The sequence below is a fragment of the Furipterus horrens genome, unplaced genomic scaffold, assembly GCF_987537825.1.
Source record: "Furipterus horrens unplaced genomic scaffold, mFurHor1.1.pri manual_scaffold_3, whole genome shotgun sequence".
Taxonomy (NCBI): Eukaryota; Metazoa; Chordata; class Mammalia; order Chiroptera; family Furipteridae; genus Furipterus; species Furipterus horrens.
The window spans coordinates 158,211,048-158,236,666 of NW_028327173.1; the positions used below are offsets into that span (position 1 = coordinate 158,211,048).

Below are 25,619 nucleotides of genomic sequence, written 5' to 3' on the forward strand. Positions count from 1 at the left end.
ATTTCATGCTTATCAAATTTATAAATAAGATTAAGATGAAACAATCTCAATGGCTTAAATCTAAGAGAATGAAATGAAGAGATGCAGGACATAACTGGAGAAGATATAACTTAGGAGAAGCACAAATTAAAAAAAAACCTCTAGGTAACAGTAAGCTCAATAATAGTAGAAGCATAGTATAAAATATAGAACAAAGGAGGTGTAGCCTTCTTTTATTCAATTCTCTTACTCTGTAGAGAGTGAAGGTTAGATACCGTAGTCACCTAAAGGGCAGCAGCTAAAAAATAAAGTGGAAATCAGCCTAAGAGTAAGAGAACAAGACCCTGGCATTTTACTGCTTCCTAGAGTCAAGAAAGAAACAAAATTATATAAAGAAAATGAAATCTATATATCCTATTACTACTACCTAAACGGTAGGTCTGAGGTCCTCCAAGAAACTAAAAGAAAGAGCCATCTGTTTGCTTTCTGGACACTAAATTAGTAAAATGGGCTCTTAAGAATATTTGCTTCTGCAGACCCTAGACATTTGACATGCACTAGTCAAGAGACATCTTCAAGTTCTCATCTACTAGTTTAACACTGAACAATTCCCACCCTAAAATGCACACTCTATTATTAACAGAGTAGCAAAGCCACATTAAGAAGGGAATGCCTGGCAGTCAGCCGGGCTCACTCACTGGGCTTTAGGTATTCCAACCTTATGACACATACATAATATAAGTGTGGTTCAATTTTCTGTCTTAGGAGGCTAAGACCTTATGACTTTCCTCTTTCAGCTGTGGATGTTAAAGTTTTATCATACTGATATAATTGTCCTTATAAAACATGACCTCTTTTAAGTTTGAACATGAACAATAGTTTTGGGGAATTGGGAAATTAAAAACAATTTGACTAACCAAGAAAAAAGGCAAGGGAGGTTGCTGTTGCCTAAACACTGGTTTCAAGACCTGAAGGAGGAAATTATAAACAAAAGTAGGTGGCCTAAGTGGATTCTTAAAAAGAGAAATCCAAAATTTAGTAATTTTTCAATGTAAATCAGCCTTAAACATGAGAGAGAACCTTAATGGGCCGAAGGAATGGCTGCATGAGACACTTAGAGCTCAATGAGTGAACACCCCCTGACTCCATGCCCGTCAATGACATACACCATTTTACCTCCCTCCTCTTCCTCACTCCCTACAGCTTTGCTACAGTGAGATTGTGCTGAGTGATGACCAGCACTGCAATTACATTTATTGTTGTAAATTAAATGATAACCGTTCTAGTTTATATATTCATTTATTGGATGTTTGGTTAATGTGAGTCAGTTCTCAAAAAGTTGATAAACCCTGGCTTCAAAATCTAAATCAAGTCTCTAAACCTAAAAAATTGGAGATGACACATCTTTTTGCCTCTAACTATATATAAACACATGAGATGAAATGAAGTTTTATTTAATGTCCTTATTAATGGTATTTTAACAGTCTTTTTATCACTAAAATAATGGAAAACGTTAATAATATGTAATTTAACATCAGCTAAAATTTGACTTAGAAATACCATTTCTGGAAATATATTCTATTAAATAATATTGAATATGAAAAAAAAAAACTTTAGGCTTATAGATGCATTATTCATAAAAGTGAAACACCCATTCCCCTACACCCCCTCACTTCTGGCGACCATCAAAATGCTCTCCATATCTTTGCCTGAGGAGGTGGAGGCTGCTGGGTGGAGCAGGGCAGAGGGAGAAAAAGTTGGGACAACTGTAACAGCATAATCAATATAATATAATTAAAACAAACAAAACAGGGGAAACATAGACACAATCCAAATATTAAGCCATGGAAAAACAATTCACATCTGCAATAGTACAACACAGTATATTGAACATGATGCAGGCATTAAAAAGTATGTAATAATATAAAAAAGTTTTACAGTAAATATATGCACATATATGGCAGCATAATAACAAGATGAGGAAATAATTAGAGGTGAAGATGATGAAAAGATAGAAGAGTCCCTTAAAGAAATCAAAATGAATTACTATATCATATTTGTAATTAAAAACTAATAAACCCGATCCAAATTTCTGTGAAGCTGGTTGACTTGGTTTATGAAAGTAAATATAAATTCCATCATTGTGCATTAACTGAGGCTTGGAAACCTAAAAAGTTGGTTTTCCTAGAGATGCTGAGTGAATTGTCCATATGATGATTCAGTTTCTTCTGATATACATTTTTTGGGGGTTTATTTGTAATTAGCATTATAAAAAGAGGTCAAATACTCTCAACTAAAAAGAAAGAAAAAAAGAAAAAGGATCTAGACCACGGAATGTAGGTTTTTCCCTTTTATCAGTGAAAAAACATCTTAGAGTTCAAGAGTTAATATAAAGTTAGCTCAGCCCTGGCTGGTATGGCTCAGTGGGTTGAGCACCAGCCTGTGAACCAAAGGGTCACTGGTTCGATTCCCAGGCAGGGCACATGCTTGGGTTGCAGGACAGGTCCCCAGATGGGGGCGCATGAGAGGCAACCACACATTGATGCTTCTCTCTCTTCCTCCCTCCGTTCCCCTCTCTCTAAATATAAATAAGTAAAATCTAAAAAATAATAATAATAAAATTAGCTCAATTTTGATAAGCTAGAATCTATTTTATTTAAAAAACTATACCAAGAGTAATAATCACTCAAAAAGTTATGCTGATTAACCCCAAGATCACTTGGTAGATATGTCTGGTAGATGTAGTCATATCTGAGTTCTTGTTTTTGTGCTGATATTTAACTGCTACATATTTATAAAAGCATATTAGTTCTCAGTCATAGTCAATGATGTTTATAAATAGCAGTTTGTTTTGAACTTACCTTATATGAGGACTCCACCTGCAGACCAGGACAAGGTATTGGCCCAAATTGGTATGAGCTGGAGGGTCTCTGTTCTACACTTTTGTGCTTATGTGTCTCTGAGGCAACTGGAAGCACAGATTCAGGCTTTAGAAACTGTGAATCACCACAACAATTAAGAATAATCCTTGCCCTTTCTCCTGTCTCATGTCTTTCCAAAGTGCCTGGAAAACAAGATTAGAAATAAAAATTTATGCAAAATATTGACCCCAAAAGAATGAAATGAACAAAACACTTTTAACAGACAAATCACAATTCTTTAAGTTATCATGTTTTACTCTCTTCTTGCAACCAAAAAACAGCTTGGAACTTTTCTCTACATTATTCAAATCATTATCTTTCAAAGGCTGAAATTATGGACTTAAACAGCTCATCTTCCTTTTTGTGCTTTTCATCTACTGAAATCAACAGGGCATTCAATAATCTTTAACAGTAAAATCTTTTACTTATTATATAGTATGCAAGTGATGAATAACAAAAAACTATGGAATATTTTAGTGCTGTCCCTAAGTGTTCTGATCACAAACGACGGAGAATCCACAGTGCTTTGCTTGGGTTCCTAAGCTTAAAATGTTTCCATTGTTGGTACATAATTGAAGTGAATAGGTTAAGTAAGGACATACATGATTTGTATTACTACTTCCCTCACCAAAGTGTTCTCACAGCTTCAGGAACACAGGCCACACTAGGGTGTTGTTGTTGTTATTGTTGGTATTATAGCTGTTACAACATTTGACCTTCATGTCTTATGTTATTAGAAGGGAAAAAATTCCTTTGCCCTCTTCTCTGTCATTCTTGCAGTTTCAGAATTTCAAGGTGTTGGCAAGTTCAATTTAAAAGGAACAAATATAAAACAAAGCAAAAATGTCAGAAAACAATTCACAAAGTGTTAATGTTAGTGTTTTTATGAAATACAGTGATGTATGCTCAGTGTAATCTCAATAAATATCAATTAACCATGACTATTGTTTCATATCAGTCATAAGTTCTTTTGCATTATTCATACCATATTAAATATATAATTATATTTTACTAAGCAAAGAAGTTAAAGAAAATCAACTTGTCATACAATTAAAAAACATATTTTATTTCATATTATTCTTTTCCTATCGAGAAAGAAGTAGTTGTCCTATTTGCTAAGGAAAAAGATCATTCTTACTGACAGTATTAAGAAAAATATCAATTTAAAGTAATTACCATCAGAAAAATAAAAATAATGATTCTATACCAATGTCTTTAGACAGGTAGATAAATTTAAAGATTATGATTCTCCAAACCTCATTTCTCTTCCTCTCTTCTATGTCTTCCTTTACAGAAACTAACCTTACCGTTAGCTGGTGCTTTGGAGTCTGAATCGGTATCAATTATTAGGCTACCGGGCAAAAATTTAGTCCCTAGTGTCTTAATAATGATTTGTTTTCATTTTAACCTTCCTACATTCATAAATTACCATCTTTAACATAAAACATAATAAACATATTATTTCTCTGAGGTTTCCTCTTCCATCAAGATCAATGTTTTCAACAAACAAAGTTGGCAGTAACATCAAGAAAATCCTTTCTTTCAAGGATGACAGTAAGAAGAGTTTCTCAAACAGAAGATAATAGTTATTACTACTTCTTGAAAATGACCACATTCCAGAACTTGTAACTACAGCATGTGGTAAAATTCACTGTTTTTATGAGAAATCTCTCTTTGAATAATGGTATCACCATGGATATTTTCTTCTCACAGGTTTTCTGTGGTTCTCAAACTATTGTATTTTTTAAAGATTTAAAGAATTCTTAGAAAATATCTTGTTATATTGTAATATGCATGAAATGTGCCTTATATAATTTTATATATTCACATATATATTAATCTATACACAACTGTTTCTTGTATTTCTTATATCTTTTTATGATAAAAATACTTTACCTACAAGGTTTGACAGCTGTAATCAATTTTCATTTATAGATAACTAATCAGCTGAGCATCAACCATGTATCATTCACTGTACCAGATGTTGGCAACATGTAGTAAACAAGAATGACTCAATCCCAGTCAGCCTGGAACTTACTTAAAATCCAATGGTAGTAGAGAGGCAAGAAACATCTGAAAACTAATTTGCTATATTTAAAATAAGACATGAGCTATTTTCACGACAAACTAACATTTATTCAACAAAATATTGAACACGTGGTTGTGTGAACAATAGTTTCCATCATGATTAATTCTAAAGTACTTGAAAAATAATTAGATTATTTTGTTTCAAAGAACTGGTTGTGACACAATGTGACATAAGAAGTGGTTAAAGAGAGTCAATTTCTTTAAAAGTCACCATAGACAAATAAGTAAGCTACGTATTAAAAGTAATAAGTTGATTTTCTAATAAGTTCAGGACAACAGCTTTTGAAAGCCCTTGGTCAAAACGCTGACAGTGAATAGATAGGGATTCACATGTGTGCCAGCTATTAATTGATTGTCTCTTAGTTCCAAATCCACCCCTCACTGCCTGCTCTGGAAAAGAGATATGGCCCTCTCTAAATATGTTTCTTTTAACAGCTATTGCAAGTTAACCTTTGTGGATAAAAGGTGCTGGAAAGACCTGCAGAAGGAAGGACTTCTCAGTGTTGGGATGCTCTATCGCCGCAGTGTGGGCAGCTTCCTCAGCACCAGACTCGGGCAGTGCATGACAGCAGCTGCCCCTGGGGCACTCTGTGTAGTTTTTCAACAGAGTGCCTCCTGGGAGACATCTCCCTATGAACAGCTTTCCCTATACCGTAGAGGACATATTTCTGGCAACACCATACCACACCACATTACAGCAGCTTCTCTACTACCCAGTGACCACAGAAAAGAGCTTTCCAGTAAGGTCAGGATCTTAGTCCTGGGGAACCTGTGCCCCAGGCAACCTACCTCAGCTCCAAGGGTAGTGGTTGCTCCTTAGTCTGCTATTCCTGTGTCTAGTTCTTATTAACCAATCCCTTACACTCGCATAATGTGTGGAAGCTAGTAATTATTTATGTTGAATTTTTTTCTGGTTCAATTACTGTGTCATTCCTCTCTCCTGATTACATCCTCATTAAAATAGCATAATAAATTACTTCCCATGCAGAAAGTTACTGTAAGTATATCCCTAAAATTATGGAACTTAACATGAAACTTCAGTGACATAGTTAAATACTTAGAGAGAGTAAATAGTAAAACCAGTAACCTAGGAGGGAGGGCATGATCCCAAGGAGGTCCAGGGATGGCCTTTGCAACTATAATAGAACTGTCTTTGGATAGTTAGTTCACAGAGAGAGAATAGTCACTGCTTCCTGTTATCAAAGAAATAACAGACACTAAAGATTAACAAAATTTCTTAATTTGACTTCCCATTTAAGGAGATCTTTTGCTTTCCAAAGTAAACACAATGATAATTAGATCTCTCTCTCTCTCTCTCTCCTTTTTTTTTTTTTTTTTTTCTTTTGCATTGTGCTACATCAAGGTGATGAGTTTACTCACACTATCCATTTGGATCAATCTGAAAATGTTAAGCAAAGATGTAGAGACATATTAGAGTTAAATATTACTGAAAGTGACAGTTATATTTTCTCCCTCAAAGTAAACGTTGTAAGAATAAATACCACACAATCTAACACAAGTAAACTCTTCATTGTGTAATATAAAATGTTTTCCAGTAAATAGCTTGCATTTTAGTATTAGTTTATGAATATGAATTTTGATATAATCTGTTTTGTCCCAAACTACATAATAGAAGCAATTGGAAGAAATGAGAGCTTACAGCAATTAACATCCTAACAGAAAATGAAGGAAAGATGGCACTGCCCAGCATTCAAAATATTTTTCACTGATCCAAAATTGCCTAGTCCTCCAAAGTCAGTGCACAGAAACATAATAAGCAGCCAAAATTGTGGTTTCAGGTCCCGATTGACAATATTTCCACTTGTATATACTGCTTTCCCCATCAACTCAACACAGCCCACAGCATCCTTAATCATATTTTTTTAAACCAGGATGACTCGCTTTGCTACCCTGTGCTCAGTGGCTCTCTTCTCCAGCTGCCAAGGCTGAGAGCCAGGAGACCCCGCTGCATGGTGGGGATGAGCAGACTGTACCAGCCTGCCCTGCACTCAAATCCTGGCTCTTCTCACACCTGTTGTGTGGCTTTGGGCTGGCCATTTTCCACTGTGCCTCCCTTTCCTCATCTGTGCAATAGGGATAATAATTCTTATCCCATTAGGTTACTCTGAGGATCTATTTGAGCAGATATTTAATAAGGTTTATAAGGTTCTGAGATGCATGACAGGTTCCTACTCAGTCCCTTGTGAGCCATTTAACAAACCTCCTAGGCTCCATGGCTTTGCAATGTCTGATACCTGGGTTCAGTGTGGGGCCCCCCCTCCCTCCTACCTGCAACTAGAACCTCCTCAGTCAGCCTAGCCTCTCAGACTAGGCTATAATCACAATCTGGGTAGGATTATATATTTGACTTATTTCTGAATTTTCCTCAGTAAACCAGACTGAATTCTGGCATAATTTGAAGGCTAGAGAAATATTGTTTAATGGAATATATGACATCAGCAACATGGCTAATCACTTTTTACTATGGCTACATTTGAGATGAAATCCAAAATCCTAACTCATATTCTCACCCTTTTTTTTTCTCCCATGTCATCCTCCCCTTGTTCACAATTTAGATTTTTTTTTAAGTTACCTGAAAATAAATCCTTTACTGATAGCTCCATCTCACTTTTTAAGTATTAGCTTAAAATCTCACTTCTTCACAGAGACCTTTCTGAAGCAAATCCTTCTCCTCTCTTGCATTGTTTCCTATCTCAGCTTCTTTACTTTGAAGAACCTAACACATTTATAATTGTTATATTTTTATTTGCTTGCTTAAATTCAGGGCTACCTCCCTACAAGATTCTAAATCCTTTTTGGCAAGTATGTATTCTATGAGCTTCATACAAAGCAGGACTCAATACCTGTTCAGAGAATGAATAAATTAAATTTTTTCCTTTCCCTGTAGCAATGGAAGGAGGCAGCTACGTCAGAGCATACCCAAGTCTCCATGTGAAAGGCGTTAACATCCAACAATACCCATTATAAACTTGAGCCCTAGAGCCCAGGAGGGCCCACACTGGGAGAAGCAGCACTCAGATGCTCTTGTCTATCCCAGCTCTTAGTTATGCTGCTAGGTCGGTTCTAAGGCCCCAAGAATTTGGAATTGAAAGCAACAAGTCATTCTCTGCATGTGACACCATGCTTGACCTATGCAGTAGCCATTTCTTATTCCCTGGACTCAGAAGCAGAAAGTGATAGTCTACAGAGACAGATACGGGGAGGGAGGGAAGAAGAGAGACAGGGGGAGAAAGTTTCAACTTTCTAGTTCTGTTTTTAATTCCTTCCTAAGGACTACTGCCCCTAAGGTCTCTGCAACACACCCCTGAATCCTTTATATCAAATACCTCTTTCTAATGAAACCAACTTTGCTTCACTTCAATAGCTTGCTAGCTACCTAAATAGCTCTAATAAACAGGAGACAGAGAGGATGTTTCTACTGTTGCAAAGGCCAAGTTTGAAGACATCCAAACAGACATGAGAAGTTAACAAGCAGCATCCTAGGTAGAGATCAGAGCAGAGAGACAAAGGCTTGGCTTAAGCTATATCAGCAGATGGGTTAGGATTAAATCCCAAAGAAAGAATACCATCTTTAAGAGAGTTTGGAGTGAGATGTGTCAAGAGATCAGCACAAAACCTTTACCAGTTTCTGTACATAAAGGGGAAAGAAAGGGAGGGAGATTCAGGAACTGTTGGAAATCAGGATGTTGCTAAAATACAGACATACTTCAAATGCATTGGAATTGTCAATATTTCCAGGGTACCTACAGTTTTTTGTTTTGTTTTTAAATAGGGCAAATGAACATTTTGTAATGTACCTGCTATGAAATCTGATTGTGAAGTACCAGCTATCTTAAAGCAAGACATACAGTGAAAAATGCTGCCTTCAGTTGTGATAGAGGAGCAAAGCAGAGGATACAGAGAACACTTCTGGGTGATAAAATATGCCTCATGCTGTACCAGACATGATCATCTGCATGAGGAAAGGGAAGAAGGAATAGTAATAGTCTATATTTTTATTCCCTCTGAAACAGCCAAAAGTCATTCCCTTGTAATTTGCCTATACATTTAATATTTGCTGTCTTCTATCTAAACATTTTTTCACAATCAATAAAATTACCACAACCTACTATCAATTAATGAATAGTTTTAAATTACATATTTAAATGCCCTAGCCAGACAAATTCTGTCTCACAACTTAACAACAAGTTTCACTAAGTTTGTAGAAAAAGCAACTGCTACTATCCCAAAATGGACCAGAATCGTTAAAAAAAGAAATTATAGTTACTTAATGAATCCATCTACAAATGATCAGGAGTAGATTAAGATTCAAAAACACTTCCATACTGAGAGGCGAAGATATAAAGAAGTACTCATCCAGACAGGTAGGAGGGGTGGAGCCGGGGCAGAGAGGATGTGGTGTGGTGGTGGCAGCAGCAGTGGCAGCAGCGGCAGGCTAGCAGAAAGTGCAGTCACATGTTTTAAAAAGTCAGGAGGGACACCTGGGTAGCGTTCCCAGCTCTTCACCAGACCTAGCAGCCCACGGTCCCAGTACCAAAGAAAATCAAGTCTCATTGATTCTGACTGTGCAGACCAGTAGGGGTTGGGGTGGAGGCAGAAACTGCCAGTCTCAGCAGAGTTCACTTGTTTAATAGGCCTGCATGGTCCTAGAACGTCCGCAGACCCGCCCAAGCTGGGAATGATGGCCAGGGCAGCAGTTAGAGGGGCACCAGTCTGGTGCGGAAGTGGGAGAAGTGCCTGGAAGGGGGGGGGGCGAGTGCTGGGTGGGCGGCATTGTTTCCTCTTGGACCCCTCTCCCACATACAGCGCCACATTGTTGTAAAACAGGTCGCCCTGTACTGAGGAATGCCTAAGGCTCTGCCCCTTACAACATAACAGGAGCGACAGCTCCACCTGGGACAGGGAGGCAAACAAACATAGGACCCTGTCAGAATGAGGAGACAGAGAAGTATGGCCAAAAAGGGGAAATGGATCAAGGTTCCAGTGGGAGAACTAAGCGACGAGGAGATAGCCAACCTAACAGATGAAGAGATAGATAACCTAACAGATGAAGAATTCAAAACACTGGTGATAAAGATGCTCACAGGCTTGACAGATATGCTTGAGTACGGCAAACACATAAGAGAAGAAGTGAAGGCTATGCTTAGTGAAACAAAGGAAAATCCACACAAAACCAATGGTGAAGAGAAGGAAACCAGGGTTCAAATCAATGATTTGGAACATAAGGAAAAAAATAAAAAGTCAACCAGTGCAGAATGAGGAAGCAAGAATTGAAAAAAATGAGGAAAACTTCCCAAATTTTGCGAAGGAGATGGGCATGCAGTTCTGGGAAGCACAGAGGTTCCTGGGCAAGCTGGACCCAGAGGGGACCACACCAGGACACATCATGATTGAGATGCCAAAGGGGAAAGATAAAGACAGAGTCCTGGGGGCAGCAAGAGAGAAGCAGAGAGTTGCCTACAGGGGGATGCCTATAGGACTATCAGCTGATTTCTCAGAGGACACTTTGCAGGCAGGAAGGGACTGGCAAGCAGTATTTAATGTGATGAAAAGCAAGCAACAACCAGGATTACTCTATCCAGCAAAGCTATCATTTAGAATGGAAGGGAAGATGAGGTGTTTCCCAGACAAGGTGAAGCTAAAGGAGTTCATCATCACCAAGCCATTATTACATGAAATGTCAAAGGGACTTACTTAAGAAAAAGAAGATCAAAACTATGAATAATAAAATGACAAAAACTCACAACTATCAACAACTGAATCTAAAGAGTAAAAACAAAATCCAACTAAGCAAACCAGAATAGGAAGAGAATCATAGGTATGGGGATCATTTGGAGGGTTGTCAGCCGGGAAGCGGGAGGGGGAGAAATGGGGAAATGGTGCAGGGACTAAAAAGCATAATTGGTTTGTACAAAATAGACAGGGGGGTGTTAAGAATAATATAGGAAAGGATGAAGCCAAAGAACTTATATGCATAACCCATGGACATGAACTAAGGGGGGTGGGACTGCTGGAGGGGAGGTGGGTATTGGGCAGAGGGGAGCAAAGGGGAAAGAATTGGAACTACTGTACTGTAACAACATAATCAATGAAATATACTTAAAAAAAATTAAAAACACTCCCAAATGGATTGATATTTTATCACACTGCACAAAAACATTTTTTAATGAAAAAATATATATATACACAAATAAATTTGAGACAGTAATTAACTTACTAAAACTCATGGTGCTTTTCCTCAGAAGAACATTATAGGAAGTGCATTGCTACAGAAACATAAAATCCTCCCAGCCCATTAAAATTACATGTATTGTAAACCATCAAATTTTAAACAATTTGTTTCACAAAAAACAAAACACATACAATTAAAATTCTGCTTATTATGCTATTGTAAAAAATAATTGAAAAGAGTATTTCCTATTTTGTGATGGGTATAAATTATATTTACATAAACAAACTTAACAACAAGACCGTGCGAGTGGATACATTTTAGAGTTAGGTTTTTTTTTACATTAGGCTGGCATTTTCTAACTGAATTCACCACAATATTAGGAAATGATTCCCTTTAAAACAGAACGGGCTAATGGCCTCATCTACCAAATTTAGTAGTCAAATTCATAAAATCGGATTTCAACAAATCAACTGATTAACAGCTATAATCAAATTTCACATATCAAGGAATTTGACCACTGGGTCTTTTGTAAGTTTATCATTTATCTTCAGTTATACATGAAGTTTATTGCCTTGCTCAAATAAACATATGGTGATCAACCTGGTGCCTCATTTCTAACAAAACATCTTACTGCATCTTACTCCAGAAAATGTCTAGCTAATAAGGGTTCTGAAGAGGTACAGGGGATCTTAGAGATATCAAACTTAGCTAAGTGGGGGGAGAAAATGAATCTGAAAATATTGTTAGGCATAAAGGCACATACTTCATTCCTAAATATAATTGAACATAATACATTCAGCTGTAACATCGATTGTGGAGAATGTGGCTTATGTTGTTCTATATAAAGGCCCTAATATGATAACAAAGTCAGGAAAGGCTTTACATCAACCTTCTATACCTTAAGGGTAGATAAAATACATTGTTATAAAGTCCTTGACCACTGCGACCTTACCCTCAGCTCCGCCACTGCCTCCAGCACATTCAGAGCAACCCTGGGATTTATCAACTGGGCTACACTCAGCCCTCACATCCAATTCTAACCACTGACCTCCAGAAAAACAGAATAAAAAGGTGGGAGTGGAGTGAAAGAAAAAAAATAAGGATCAAAACATATAGAGGTTTAAAGTTGTTGAGATATAAAAAGGAATATAAATAATACATTAATTTTAAAGTAAATTTTCTGGATAAGGAATTTATTATCAAATACTTTTTCTTAAACATGTGCTAACCTCACAGAATCTACTATGACTAAATTTTAATTTTTAACCCTACTCTAAAAATTAATACAATTTACCAGCAATTTAAAAAGTGAATGTTAACAGAAATGTTTCTGTATTATTATGTACAGTATATATTTAAATTTATAATTACTTATATACAAAACACTAAAATAACATAACTTTATAATTATGTATTTTATACAAAATGTGAAAAAGTATTGAAAATATCATTCACTTTATTATTTCAAAGTTTTACACCAGGCATGCTCATTTTTTAATTTTAAAATATTTCAAAAACAGATCTTTTCTTTCCTCATGCTCTTGGTGGAAGGTTAAGTTCCTTAGGAAATATTTGACTCTATCATTTTATTCACTCTGCTGTCAATTAACTTCTTAAAAATCCTCATTTGAGGAGATATTTATTGATTTTGAGAGCGAGAGAGAAAGATCAACGTGAGAGAGAAGCATTAATTTGTTGCCTCCCAGATGTACCCCGACCAGGGATTGAACTCATTACCTAGGTATATCCTCTGACCAGGAATTGAACCAATAATCTTTGAGTCCCTGGGATGATGCTCCAACCAACCTAGCCACCTGGCCAGGGCTGGTGTCAATTAATTTAATTAGGGAAATATTTTACTGAGTTGATCTGGAATTTTGTTAGGAAAGAGAAGGAGAATTGGAAAAGAAAAAATTGGGGTACAGTCTCCTGAATAAGATGTTGGGTGAGGAAAGAAGTCATATGTAAAGTCTTTTTTTTTTTTTTTTTGGTAGGGATTTGGGGGAACATGGTGGAGATGAAAGGACAAAAACATTTTAACTGCAATGAATGTCCCCTTGGAACATGGGAGTGGTTTTCTTCAGATAAATAATGGGCAACCAAATTTCCAGCAGGCATGTCAGGGTTTTGTTTTGAAAGGACCAAATCTCAGTGTACCCTCTACAGTCCTGGCTTCCCAGTGCCACTTGTAAAATTTCATTCCATGCTTCTGCTCCCAATAACCCAAAAGGCTTCTTCCATCTCTTTACTCTTCTGTTCCATGGATCTACTTACCCAGGGGAGCGTCCAGAAACTACCCGACCTAAGCGCCAATACGCTGAGCAGGATTCTAAAAATTATCCCTAATGACCCTCCTTCTCCAGTGAATATAATGAAATAGCACCCCAGTGGTTATATTACTTCATGACAAAAAAGGACATTGCAGATATAATTAAGATTTTTAAGGCAACTGACCTTAAAATAAGAACATTATCCAGGAGGACCAGACCTAATTAGGTGAGCCCTTTAAAAGCAGAGTTTTCTCCAGCTGGTGGAAGAAAGGATAGTCAGAGAGATTTAAAGCATAAGAAGGATTCAAAGTATCATTGCTGACTTTGAAGATGGATGAGGTCATGTACAGGATCAGAATGGCCTCTAGGAGCTGAGACTGACAGCTGGCTGTCATCCAGCAAAGATCTCAGACCTACAACCATAAAAGCTAAATTCTCCCAAGGTCTTGCATGAGCTTGGAGACAGATTCTTCCCCTGAGTTTTCAGTTAAGATCCCAGTTGGCTGACACCTTGATTTCAACCCTGAGAGAACCTAATGAGTCCTGGACTTCCAACTTACAGAACTGTGAGATAAATAGGTGTTGTTTTAAGCTGATAAATGTGTGTAGTGATAGGAAATACCACTAGGATTTGCAGCAGTAATTTTACTCTTGACCACAGGTTTATTTAGATCTCTTCTTTTATTCTTTTTTCACTATTTCATAAGTGTAAGTCCCACCTCAAACAAAATGACTAAATATCTTACTGCATAAAATCATAAAAATAAATAAATGTGAAGCCTGGTTAGACATTTTTTGCTTTTAAATTTTCTGAGTAGTAAGAACCATAAAGATATTCACTAAATAGCTGGTGATTAAACAATCATATACTACATCAAAAAGATGACTTTTTAGTCACTTGATTACTTCATTAGGAATTATTGGCAAGATATATATCTTCTCATTCTTCTAACATCATCAGAATTACCATTAGCTACCATTAATTGAGTACTTTCAAGTGCAAAGTGCTGTGACTAGTATTTCACATAGCACATTTAATTCTTGAAACAATGCAGCAAGGTACAAAGAAAGTGAAGTTCAGAAAGGGTAAGTTTCAGGGTACTTATATATACTGCGGTTGGGAGGGTGGTTAGGGGAGGTGTTTTAACTGAAAAGCTAGGAAAGGGTGGTGATGCTCTGCAGTGAAGTTACCTTTTCACCTCACACCACGGGGAATGGCACATTCAGGGCTGAGTGCAATGTAGATGTTTGCCAAAATGGAGAGGAGAATGAAAGACAGGGTTTGACTAACAAGGTAATCAGTGAGGATATTTTTCAATAGTTAATATAAAAAATGATGATGGTCCCAATTTATTTGCCCTATAACATTTTAATTTTACCTGTTTTTTTTTGTTTTTTGTTTTTTTTTTTTGGTACCTCTGGACTATATTACATAATTCTGTGTTTTATCGGAAGCTTACAAGAAATATAGCACACAATTTGTCTTTTAATTTATCCAAGTTTATTACTGGATGTTATTGAAAGCATTGGTGCTAAGAAACCATAATGCCCTCTGGAATTATAGGTTAGGGCATTCATGGAATGGCTACATGGGTTCCAGTGGTCTTTGGTGGATTCTTAACACTATAAAACTACTTCCTTCTTCTTCTTCTTTAGCCAGAGCATTTGTCCACCACCATCACTGTTTCTGTAGCTTGTCATCTGCTGCAACTTCCTGTAGGTGGTTTGTATGTAGTTGCATATACCTTATGTCATAGAAGGAGCCATACGAAATAGATAGAACAAAGGCTGATAGCAGAAAAATTTATTTCTAAATTAGAAAATGACCTGATCTTCCTCCATACTGTGTTGTGGCCCTTTGTCAGGGAAAGATCTCACTCTGGGTGACTGCTCATTCTACACCACAATGTGCCATAACCCACCTCTTAGGACATGTGAGTAATAATTAAAAGACCTGTGTTGACTTCTGGGTTTGTATCCAAAAGAATTGAAAACAGGGTCTTAAAGAGACATTTGTACATCTCTGTTCATAGTAGCATCATTCAGGATAGACAAAAGGTGGAAATAAACCTAAGTGTCCATCAACAAATAAGTGGGTAAAGAACATGTAGTATATACATACAATGGAATATTGTTCAGCCTGACACATGCCACAACATAGATGAACCTTGAAGTAAGTCAATCACAAAAGGACAAATACTGTATGACTTCACTTATATGAGGTACCTACAGTAGCCAAATTAATAGAGTCAGAAATAGAATGGTGGTTATTCAAGGGCTGAGGGGAAAGCTTAATGGGTACAGAGTTTCATTTTGGGAAGCTGAAAAAATTCCAGAGATGGGTGGTGCTGATGGTTGCCCAACAATGTGAACGTATTTAATGCCACTGAACTGTGCACATAAAAATAGTTTAAATGGTAAATTTAATGTTATGTATATTTTACCACAATCACAGACACGCATACACACATATACAATCTATGTTGACAGTGCAGCCCAAGAAAAACACAAATAAACTCAGTGAATAATATAGACAGCACATGTAGAAATAAAACAACTTGAGAAAAGGGGGTTGTTAGCCATTAGGAGAGACAGTGTTATGTAAGGCTGAGGGTGGAGAGAGAGAGGAGAAGGTGTTGTTGACAGTGATTTCAGACAGGTCAACTACCTGCAACCTAGAGAATGACAGCTAAACTTGGCAGTGAGGTAACATCAGGAAGAATAGTCCCACTAGGATTAGTGTAGGCAGAAGCCTGATTACAATGTGTTAAATAAATGAGAGGCAAGAAAACAAAGATGGTATTTTGTAGAGAACTATCAATGACTTTGGGGAGAATAACAGAAAAAGAAAATAGGTGCCCACAATTCCATACCTAAAACATTTAGGACCACAGGGTTTCAGAATTCAGGATTTTTCAGATTTTGGAGATATAAGATAATGCACATATGTATATTTTACAATAGCTATAGCAGGGTCTAGGAGAGCAGACAGTAATCAAGTATGTCATATATCTGCAGCAAAAATGAAAATAATATTCAGACATAGTAAAATAAATAGCCCGATTTGAAGTTTCCTTTTTTTGTTTTACTATGAACCAAAAATAAATAAGTAGATAAGTAATTAAATAAATCCTTTTAGATTTTAAATTGTGAATAAAAAAAATGTGGACTTGTATTCAAAATAATTGGTAGCTAGGAGGTCAGAGCTATTGAAAGAGATATTTTCTAAGATAAGTTGGCAAAATGTTCAGTTTTTCAGAATACAGGATGTCTATCTGCTCATGTATTTAATTTCTCCTTAAAGCTATACAGGTAAGCTAAGTCATCTAATTCCAAACACCCAATTTTGCTGATTGTTTTGTCTATGTCATTTATGATTAGGTTGTAATTTACTAAAGATTCTTTTATGTCCAATGCTTGAACAAAAGCACAACTTCCTTTATAAAATCATTGATAAGGGATAACTTTACCAACAAACCCATATTGAGAAAACAGTTATAGTAGTAAGAAATGAAGACAAGAACATAAGAAATATGTAACAACAGGCTTTTCAAACTAGACTTACAGCTGATGCTTCTAGAAGGAAGAAAAAAATGTGATAACTAACAGAAATTAAATTGTAGTGTAAATCATAGATTAAAGGTCAATTGTTTTGTCAAATCTTATTCCAGTTCTTCTTCAAGATCTCAACCCATAAATGTTCTTTAAGGATAAAGTACAATTCACTTAACTAAGTTTACAAAAGCAACTTAAAATCTGTTCAACTAATGAACTGTCTATAAGATGATATCCTGTGTCCCTCAGTGGAGCTTCTGGTACCCAACACTTTCAAATGGCTGTAACAAGCCCCTAGTCTTCCCAGCACATGGGCCTTGAGTGGAATGGAGTCTATTTGCATTTGAATGTCAGAGGGACTGGGAAAAATAGCAGGCCAATCCATGCCTGGGACTTTTTGACAAGTTTGAGATTAGCAACCAACATTTTTTTGTAGCACGTAAGATAAAATCTGACAACATTCCCACAGTCACATTCTCTGCTCACCACTCCCAAGTGTACAATTGGACTTTTGGGTTTGTTTTTACCTGTTTCACCCCTAGAAACACAAAAGATCTTTCCCATCAAATCCTAATGAGTAAGTTAACGGTACAAGGTGGATATTATTGATACACTCAGATGAATCAAGTGCACCCAATAGCCTTTATCTTGCAGCCAAATCAAAGAAACTGTTTTCCCAGAGAATAACAATCATTACAGTCCACTGAGTCTTGCTTTTCCAATCATCTCTGTGGCAGCTGGCTACTGGGAAGTTGCTAGGGAATTGAAAGGAGGCAGCGTGGGGAGGGGCAGATGGCTCCTTTGGGTTTATTTTGCCAAACATGGCAGCTGTGAAACCCACTAACGTTCCAAATGTTCCTATAAAATGCTCACAGAAGGTGGGGGGCTCAAGCTAAGGAGGAGCCACAGATCAGCCATCCTAACGTGTTCCTCTTTCTCCTGTTGTAGGATAAGCCCGAAGAATGTTAAATGCAGATATGTAACAAACATATCCAGCTAGCACAGGATCCAGAAGAGTAATCAGACTGCAGGAGCCAGCTAAAACTGATTATAAGCCAGCCAAGGATTTTCTCTACTTAAGTAAAACCCAGGAAGAGCAACTGACAAGGGAAACAATAAAGGCAGCGAAGGATGCAACTTAATTTGTGAAAATAATTTTAAGAACAGAAAATATTTATTTGTATCATTAGAATAAAATAATACTGATTTTCATACTTGTTTCTGAGCATACAAAATGCTCCACAGACATCCTGGAAATACCATAATAACATGCCTAACATATATTAAGATGCCAGAGATTTTTTTAAAAGGGTGGAGTTGAATAACACCGTAGTTAAAATACACACACACACAGTATATAGGAGATGGTGAGTTTTTGAGGAGTTAAAAGTTTACTGGGATAACGTGGATTCTAAAGGCTAGAACAAGAATTCAAGCCCAGGAGTCTGAATCCCAGGGCTCATGGTCATAAACCCAATGGATACTAATTCCTACTTAGGACATTAAACTTTGACAGCTGTGTAAATACTTAGCAGCTAAATTGCAGATAAAGTTCATACAAGTGTGTACATATGACTCTGCATACATACATGTACACACAAAATGCTACATAAGTCAAAATCCCAAATTATAATGTAGCTGCAATAACTAGGGCCAATAGTAATAAATAAAGATTCCAAAAAATAGGCAGTAAGCTAAAAATATGTGTTGAGTAATAACATAATAACTATTATAATAAAGAAAAAAGGATTTAGAAAAAGTGATTTAGGAAAACTCCCACCCTGTCCTTTAATATATCCTATTTTTTATTTTCTGAAAACAATCTTCCCAAATGGGTTCTGTCTATAATTTACCACAAGAAAGTAATATGACAGGGATTTCTGGTCAAGATGGAGGCATAAACACACATGCTGCACCTCCCTCCATAACTAAGAAGGAATACAACTACCTCAACAGTAAAAACAACCAGAGGTTCCAGAAAATCAAACTGCATGGAAGTTCAACAAACAAAGATATAAAGAAGAAATACTCATCCATACAGGTAGGAGGGGCGTAGCCAGGGCAGAGAGGACACGGTGTGGTGGTGGCAGCAGCAGCGGTGGCAGCGGAAGGCTGGCAGAAAGCACAGTAACATGTTTTTAAAAGTCAGGAGGGACACCTGGGGAGCGTTCCCAGCTCCTTACCAGACCGCACAGGTCAAGGTCCCAGCACTGGGGGAAAATAAAGTCTCATTGCTTCTGACTGTGCAAACCAGTGGGGGTTGGGGCGGAGGCAAAAACTGCTGATCACTCAGCAGACCCACTTGTTTAAAGGACCCCCCAGAGTCCTAGAACATCCGCAGACCCATCCACTCTGGGAACAAAAGCCAGGGCAACAGCTAGAGAGGCACCAGTCCCATACAGAAGTGGGAGACATGCCTGGAAAAGAGGTTAGTGCTGGGCAAGTGCCATTGTTCCTTCTCAGATGCCTCCCCACATACAGCGCTACAACGTGGTGAAACAAGTCGCCCTGTACTGAGGAATCCTTAAGCTCCACCCCTTATAACATAACATGAGCGACAGCTCTACCTAAGACACAGAGGCAGACACATACAGGAGAGTTCTGGCCAAGATGAAGGGCTGGACTGACACGTTCCGTCTCCCTTCACAACTATCGCAAAACCATAAATAACCAGAAGTTCTAGAAAATAAGTGGAAGTCCAACGTATGAAGTTATAAAGAAGTGGTGCTCATCCGGATGGATAGGAGGGACGAAGCCAGGGCAGAGAGGTCAAGCTGTGCTGACAGCGGCAGCAGCAGTGATGGCGGCAGGACAGTGGTAAGCACAGACACCCATATTTAAGGGGAGGCAAGAAGCACCTGGGGAGCACCCCTGGCTGCAGACCAGACCCATCAACTTGCAATTCCAATGCCAGGGAAGGCAACCCCCATTGCCTTGGACTGTGAGGCCCAGAGGGGGTGGGGATGGAGGAGGAGGCTCCCAGTCTCTCAGCAGAGAGTGAATGGCAGGAATCCATCTTAGACTCCCACCCCCACACAAAATGACACAGTGTGGTGAGAAGGGTCTCACGGTAGTAACGAGTGCATGGGCCTCCGCCTCCTATAGAGTAGGAGGTGTGACAGCCCCGCCCAGGAAGCAAAGGTAAACACAAAACTGTCAGGATGGCACAGATCATGATAGAGATTCTGGTAACGCAGCTGACCAGACAGCAAATATCTAATCTGAGGCACAGTTCAGAGCTTTGTTATAAGAGTGCTTACAGATCTAACAGCAGATCTTAAACAAGACAAGGAAGGATTGAAGGCTAGTCCTGCTGCAATAAACAAAAACACATATGAAACTAGTGGTGAGGGAAAGAAAAACAGGGATCAAATCAACAAATTGAAACATAGGGAAGGAACAGTCAACCAGTGCAGAAAGAGGAAACAAAAAGTGAGGAAAATGAGGAGAGGCTCAGAAACCTATGAGACAGCTATAAGGGGGTCAACATCTGAATCATAGGGTTGCCAGAAGGTGAAGAAGAACAACTAGAAATTGAAAAATCATGTGAAAAAATAATGAAGCAGAACTTCCCTAACTTGGGGAAGGAAATAGACTAACAGGTTCAGGAGGCACAGAGAGTTCCAAATAAACTGGACCCAGGGAGAACCACACCAAGACACATTATAATCAAAATGTCAAAAATTAAGGATAAAGAGAGAATCTTAAAAGCAGCAAGAGAGAAGAAGACAATTATGTATAAAGGGGTCCTAATAAGACTATCAGCTGATTTCTCAAAAGAAACTCTGCAGACAAGAATAGACTGGCAAGAAATATTCAAAGGAATGAAAAGCAAAAACCTACAACCACGATTACTCTATCAAGAGAAACTGTCATTCAGAATAGAATGGCAGAGAAAGTGCTTCCAGGACAAAGTAAAACTGAAGGAGTTCATCAGATCCAAACCACTGTTATCTGAAATGTTAAAGGGACTTGTTTAGGAGAAAGAAGATCAAAACTATGAACATTAAAATGAAAACTGTATCACAACAACCAACAACAGGAGCTAGGGATCCAAAACCAAGGCAAACTAAGTAGGCAATGAAAGTGGGAAAAGAATTATAGGTATGGGGAACATTTTGGGGGGAGGTCAGCAAGGAGGGGGAAGGGGGAAAGGGAGGGAGATGGTACAGGAATTAGGAAGCATAATAGGAGGGAGTGGAGTAGACAGGAAGATGTTGAGAAGAACTATATGCACAACAAATGGGCATCGACAAAGTGGGGGGGGATAACTGGAGGGAGGGGCATTGCTGGGTGGAGGGGAACAAAAGGAAAAGAAATTGTGAAAACTATAACAGCATAATCAATAAAGCATATTAAAAATATATATGGCTTTGAGAAAATGACACATCAAAAAAAACTATTAACTGCTATATATCCCAAACCTACCTTTAACATGCATATAATGAAAATCATACTCTGGTTATGCTGACAAAGCCATTAACACAATGTAACTTTATCCCCAAAGTAGTGACCTTGATGGGAAAACCAAGAAAAAACACCCCTCAGAATAAGAGAGTTGGTCACTAGTGGAATTTTTAATTTTATATACTATATATTATAAAAGAAGAAGACCAAGTAAAAGTTGTGGACTGAAAAATTACTTGTCCATGTAGTGACACTGTGTGGCAAAGTGAGAATTTAACCACATGGTTCCACATTATTTGGAAAAAACTCATTGCATATTTCTGGTAAACTGTGTCCTGCATATAGCTATATCCCTTAACCTAAACAATCAGAGCAAACAGATATATAGAGTAGAAGATTAAACAGTAGATATTTTCTAAAAATATGACTATTAGCTATTACTTGACAAACCTCAAGTTATCTTTCTTAATGGTTTAATTCTTGTAATTGTCTTTTTAATACTGTGTACTTTGAAACCACAGAAAAACAAATGTTTCATTTTATATGGCATCATAGTAGATTGAATAATTTTTCTAGCTAACTGCTACTAATTTTACTAAGAAAAATAAATTAAGAGAGAGAGAATTTAACCCCTGTGGTGAAAATAACCTCAAAATGTATTAGCTTCTTTCTTACTTCCTCAATTTCATATGCGTAGGCTTTGTTCCAGTGGCCTGCGTAAAAGAAGGTTGTTTCAAAACTAAGAATGTGTTCTCCCACAGAAACCATATCATAAGCAGAAGCTGGGTGCTCAGGCCAGGCTACAGGAGTAACGCTTCCTGCTCACGGTCACACAGCTCACATTACCTGAGCAAGAACAGGAAGAAATGAACAAAAATAGACTCACATTCACCCTAACTTCTACCAGCTCGCTGACCAGACTTCAGTGCCCTTGAACTCCAGGCCCCAAGCTGCTTCTGAGATTTCCTTACATCTGGAATACACCATCGATCTAATTAATACATTTAAATATGACTACTTAAGTCAGAAATGCCTGCAAAGGAGAATCCAGCTCTCTCGCAGGCATCATGAGAAGTGGAGTGGAAGCTCCGTATAACCTGTGCAGGCACATCTAAGAGCTTCCTGAACAGGGGAAACAATTTCAGCCTTTTTCTGGTGACCGTCTTCCCATGAGCACAGGGAAGATGCCCTGAGCAGAGATACACAGTTTTGCCTCTCCTCCCTTCCCATCAGCTGTCGTTTCTGCTATCAGAGTGCCTGCCACTAGCAGTCTCCCCACTTGTAATTTGCTGTTTCCAATCTGTCATCTGAGAAATCAGATGACCAGAGCCGTTAGAACTCGGTGTAAATTGAGAGCCAAGCTCTGAGAAATAGACAGAGATCATCTCCTTCAGGAGAGCATGTAGCAGGTTTCCTGGCAGCTTTTCTTAACTAATTCCATGCTTGACAGTCTTGAAAAGCTGGCCTCCATCTGCAAGAACTGTGCCTGTTGTGTGGCACAGTAGAGAACACATCGGAACCAACACCCAGCGTGGGACCTTCAGACTCAAACAAGCTCTGTCTGCTTTACTTCCTCACTAGCAAAATGAATATAACCATATAATCAATGAAGTGTAATCAATTAAAAATTGTACACTGCCCAAGAATGAGTTATGATGAAACTAATGATCTTTAAAAAGAATTATCATCAGTCTTAGGGTTCTACAAACTGTGACTACAGGCCAAATCCAGCCTGCTGCCTGCTTTTGTAAATAAAGATTTATGGAACACAACCTCACCTGATTCTTTATGAATTGTTTGTGGCTTCTCTTGTGCTCCCAAAGCAGTGCTCAGTAGTTGCAACAGAGATCACATGACCTACAAAGCTGAAAATCTTTACTATTTAGCCCTTTACAAAAAAAAAAACAGTTTTTCTACCTATCTTATTAAGAGGTATTTTGTTTTCAAGCAAGTCAGGTTTCACTTTTCCACACAAAAATAAAATCCAGTTGCTTAATATGGCATTTTTCACAACACAGGCCACAAGTTTAACAGAAAACCTTCAATAATAATAACAATAATAATAATAACAATAATAATAATAATAATAATAATAATAATGTTAATAACACACAAGAAATTCATTACAAAAGTTTTCTGCTATGAAAATCCATTACTATGAACAGAAAAGTTCTTAGAATTATTTAAATCTAATTCCTAAAAGAACAACGAGCTCAGAGCTGAGACTTATTTTTGGTGTGTATTTTAGGGGGAAAAAAAAATCAGTATTACGTTATCCCTATTGTGTCTCACAGCAATGAGGGCGACAGAGCTGCCCGGAGATGTCAGTGCCAAACATACTGTGGGAGATCAAAGATTAATCAAAATGACATCTCCAATTATTTCCCTTCCTAATCAGGCCTAACCATCATGGGACATCCAGCAAATCAATAAGCAAAACTCGATGCCCTCATCACTCCCAACCTGGAAGAGCTGCAGTTTTAGAACCAGAAGGTGAGGGCCCTCACTGTGACATAAATACGCCTCGACTTTGATTGTTCACTTCTTCCATGAGATGGCATGCGCATCTATGATCCTGACCCTTTCCCCGGCATGCATCTGATCATGCCACCTGTCACAGAAAGAAGCACCTCTTGTGATTTCAATATAAAATGGGCATGGGGTAAATGGCTCTAGAATATGTTTGCACATTCTACCAAAGAACCTCAGAATAAAGCAGGAATAGACTGTTATAAAGTGTTTGTGAAAAGCCAAAGTCTTATAACTCATTCTCAACACGTATGAAAAGGTGGCACAGGAACTGGACTATATATACACCCCACCCCTCCCTCAACCTTCTGCCAAGGCAGACTTTGGGCACAGTTGCAAATTACTTACTTTTGGCTCCAAGCTTGTCCCCCTGCCTTTTCTTTCTAGGCTCATTTCTCCTAACCCTTATCCCACTGACACCTCCTATTTTTCTCTCTGTGGGCTCTGGAGTTGTTCTGGTGCTGAAAGATCTGATAAATGCCTTAGTGTCAATTTATTCCTCTTTCGTGTATTTAGAGGAGGCAGAGTGCTGAAGAAATGAAGCAAAGGACAGGTCTGTTCATACATGGAACTCAGTTTGAAACTTTTAGCAAGGCAGAAAGGCAAAGACTCAGAGAAAATTGTCTAGAGTAGAAAATACACAGGCTTCTACCTGAGGAGGTGAAATATGCTGTGAATTTCAGAAATTCTAGGGGAGACTTGGAGGCGAAAGCCAAGAACATACACCTACAGTTGAGAAGCCACAGTCTAAGAGCCACCACAACTGGCCTATGTTAATATGAACTCATTCATAATCTACTGAGGACCAAGAACATGTGGGTTCATTCATTCATTCATTCATTCATTCATTCATTCATGTGTCAGGCACATCAGTGAGCAAACATGTTCCATGCCCTCGTAGATGTCTTTTCACACTAACTGTTCTGGTCTTAGCTGATGTTTCCCCCCTTAACTTTATGAAACAATAATTGGAAAACCTTCCTTATTATGCGTTTTTCCACCTAAGGAAAAGGATGAAATATAAATCAAGTACAATAAACATGATGAATGCCTCTTAGCTAGTCAAAATCCAGCTTAGGAATGCAAAATAAATCATTAAATTTTAAGCAAAATTGGAATTTCAGGTTTAAATGGAAGCCAAAACAAAGCTAATACCAGACACAAGATGGAAAGGAATGACATGAACTGATATAAAAGGAACAGGTGTGGGGAACAAAGTCACGTGGCCAGCCACCTACATGGAGCACTGTGGGGCTCAGATGAGACCATCAGTGAGAGGATTCTTTTAAAAGTGAAGAGGCCCATCACAAATGTAAAGGCACTGATAGAATCATTAATAATATTTTCACAAATCATAGGCTCCATCGTAAGTTGGGTTATGGTTGTTCACCAACTATTAATGTAGATAAGGAAGAGATAAACAGCCTCACTGTCTCATTTGGAACAAATATTCTATAAGTTAATATGGCACACCAATTAACTATTGATATTAAATAATGAATACTGGAAGGGGACATAGTGCATGTTATTTTATATAATAATTTTAAAACAAACTTTTAAAATAGAAAACACTAAGAAAGGTAAGGGTCTAGTCAAGGAACATGGATAAAGGACCCATGGTCATGAACAATAGGGTGGGTGGGGCAGGAGAAAGCAATGGGGGGGAAATTGGGACAA

At 37.9% G+C, this 25,619-nt stretch overlaps 1 protein-coding gene across 1 annotated transcript in view; it reads right to left on the minus strand.

Moving 5' to 3' along the window:
* WDR72 (WD repeat domain 72) overlaps nucleotides 1-25,619 on the minus strand; it is a 178,704-nt gene that overhangs the window by 123,453 nt on the left and 29,632 nt on the right. The window contains exon 13 of the mRNA XM_090270624.1: nucleotides 2,841-3,043. Within this exon, the coding sequence (XP_090126750.1) occupies nucleotides 2,841-3,043 (203 nt within the window). The remainder of the gene's footprint in view (nucleotides 1-2,840; nucleotides 3,044-25,619) is intronic.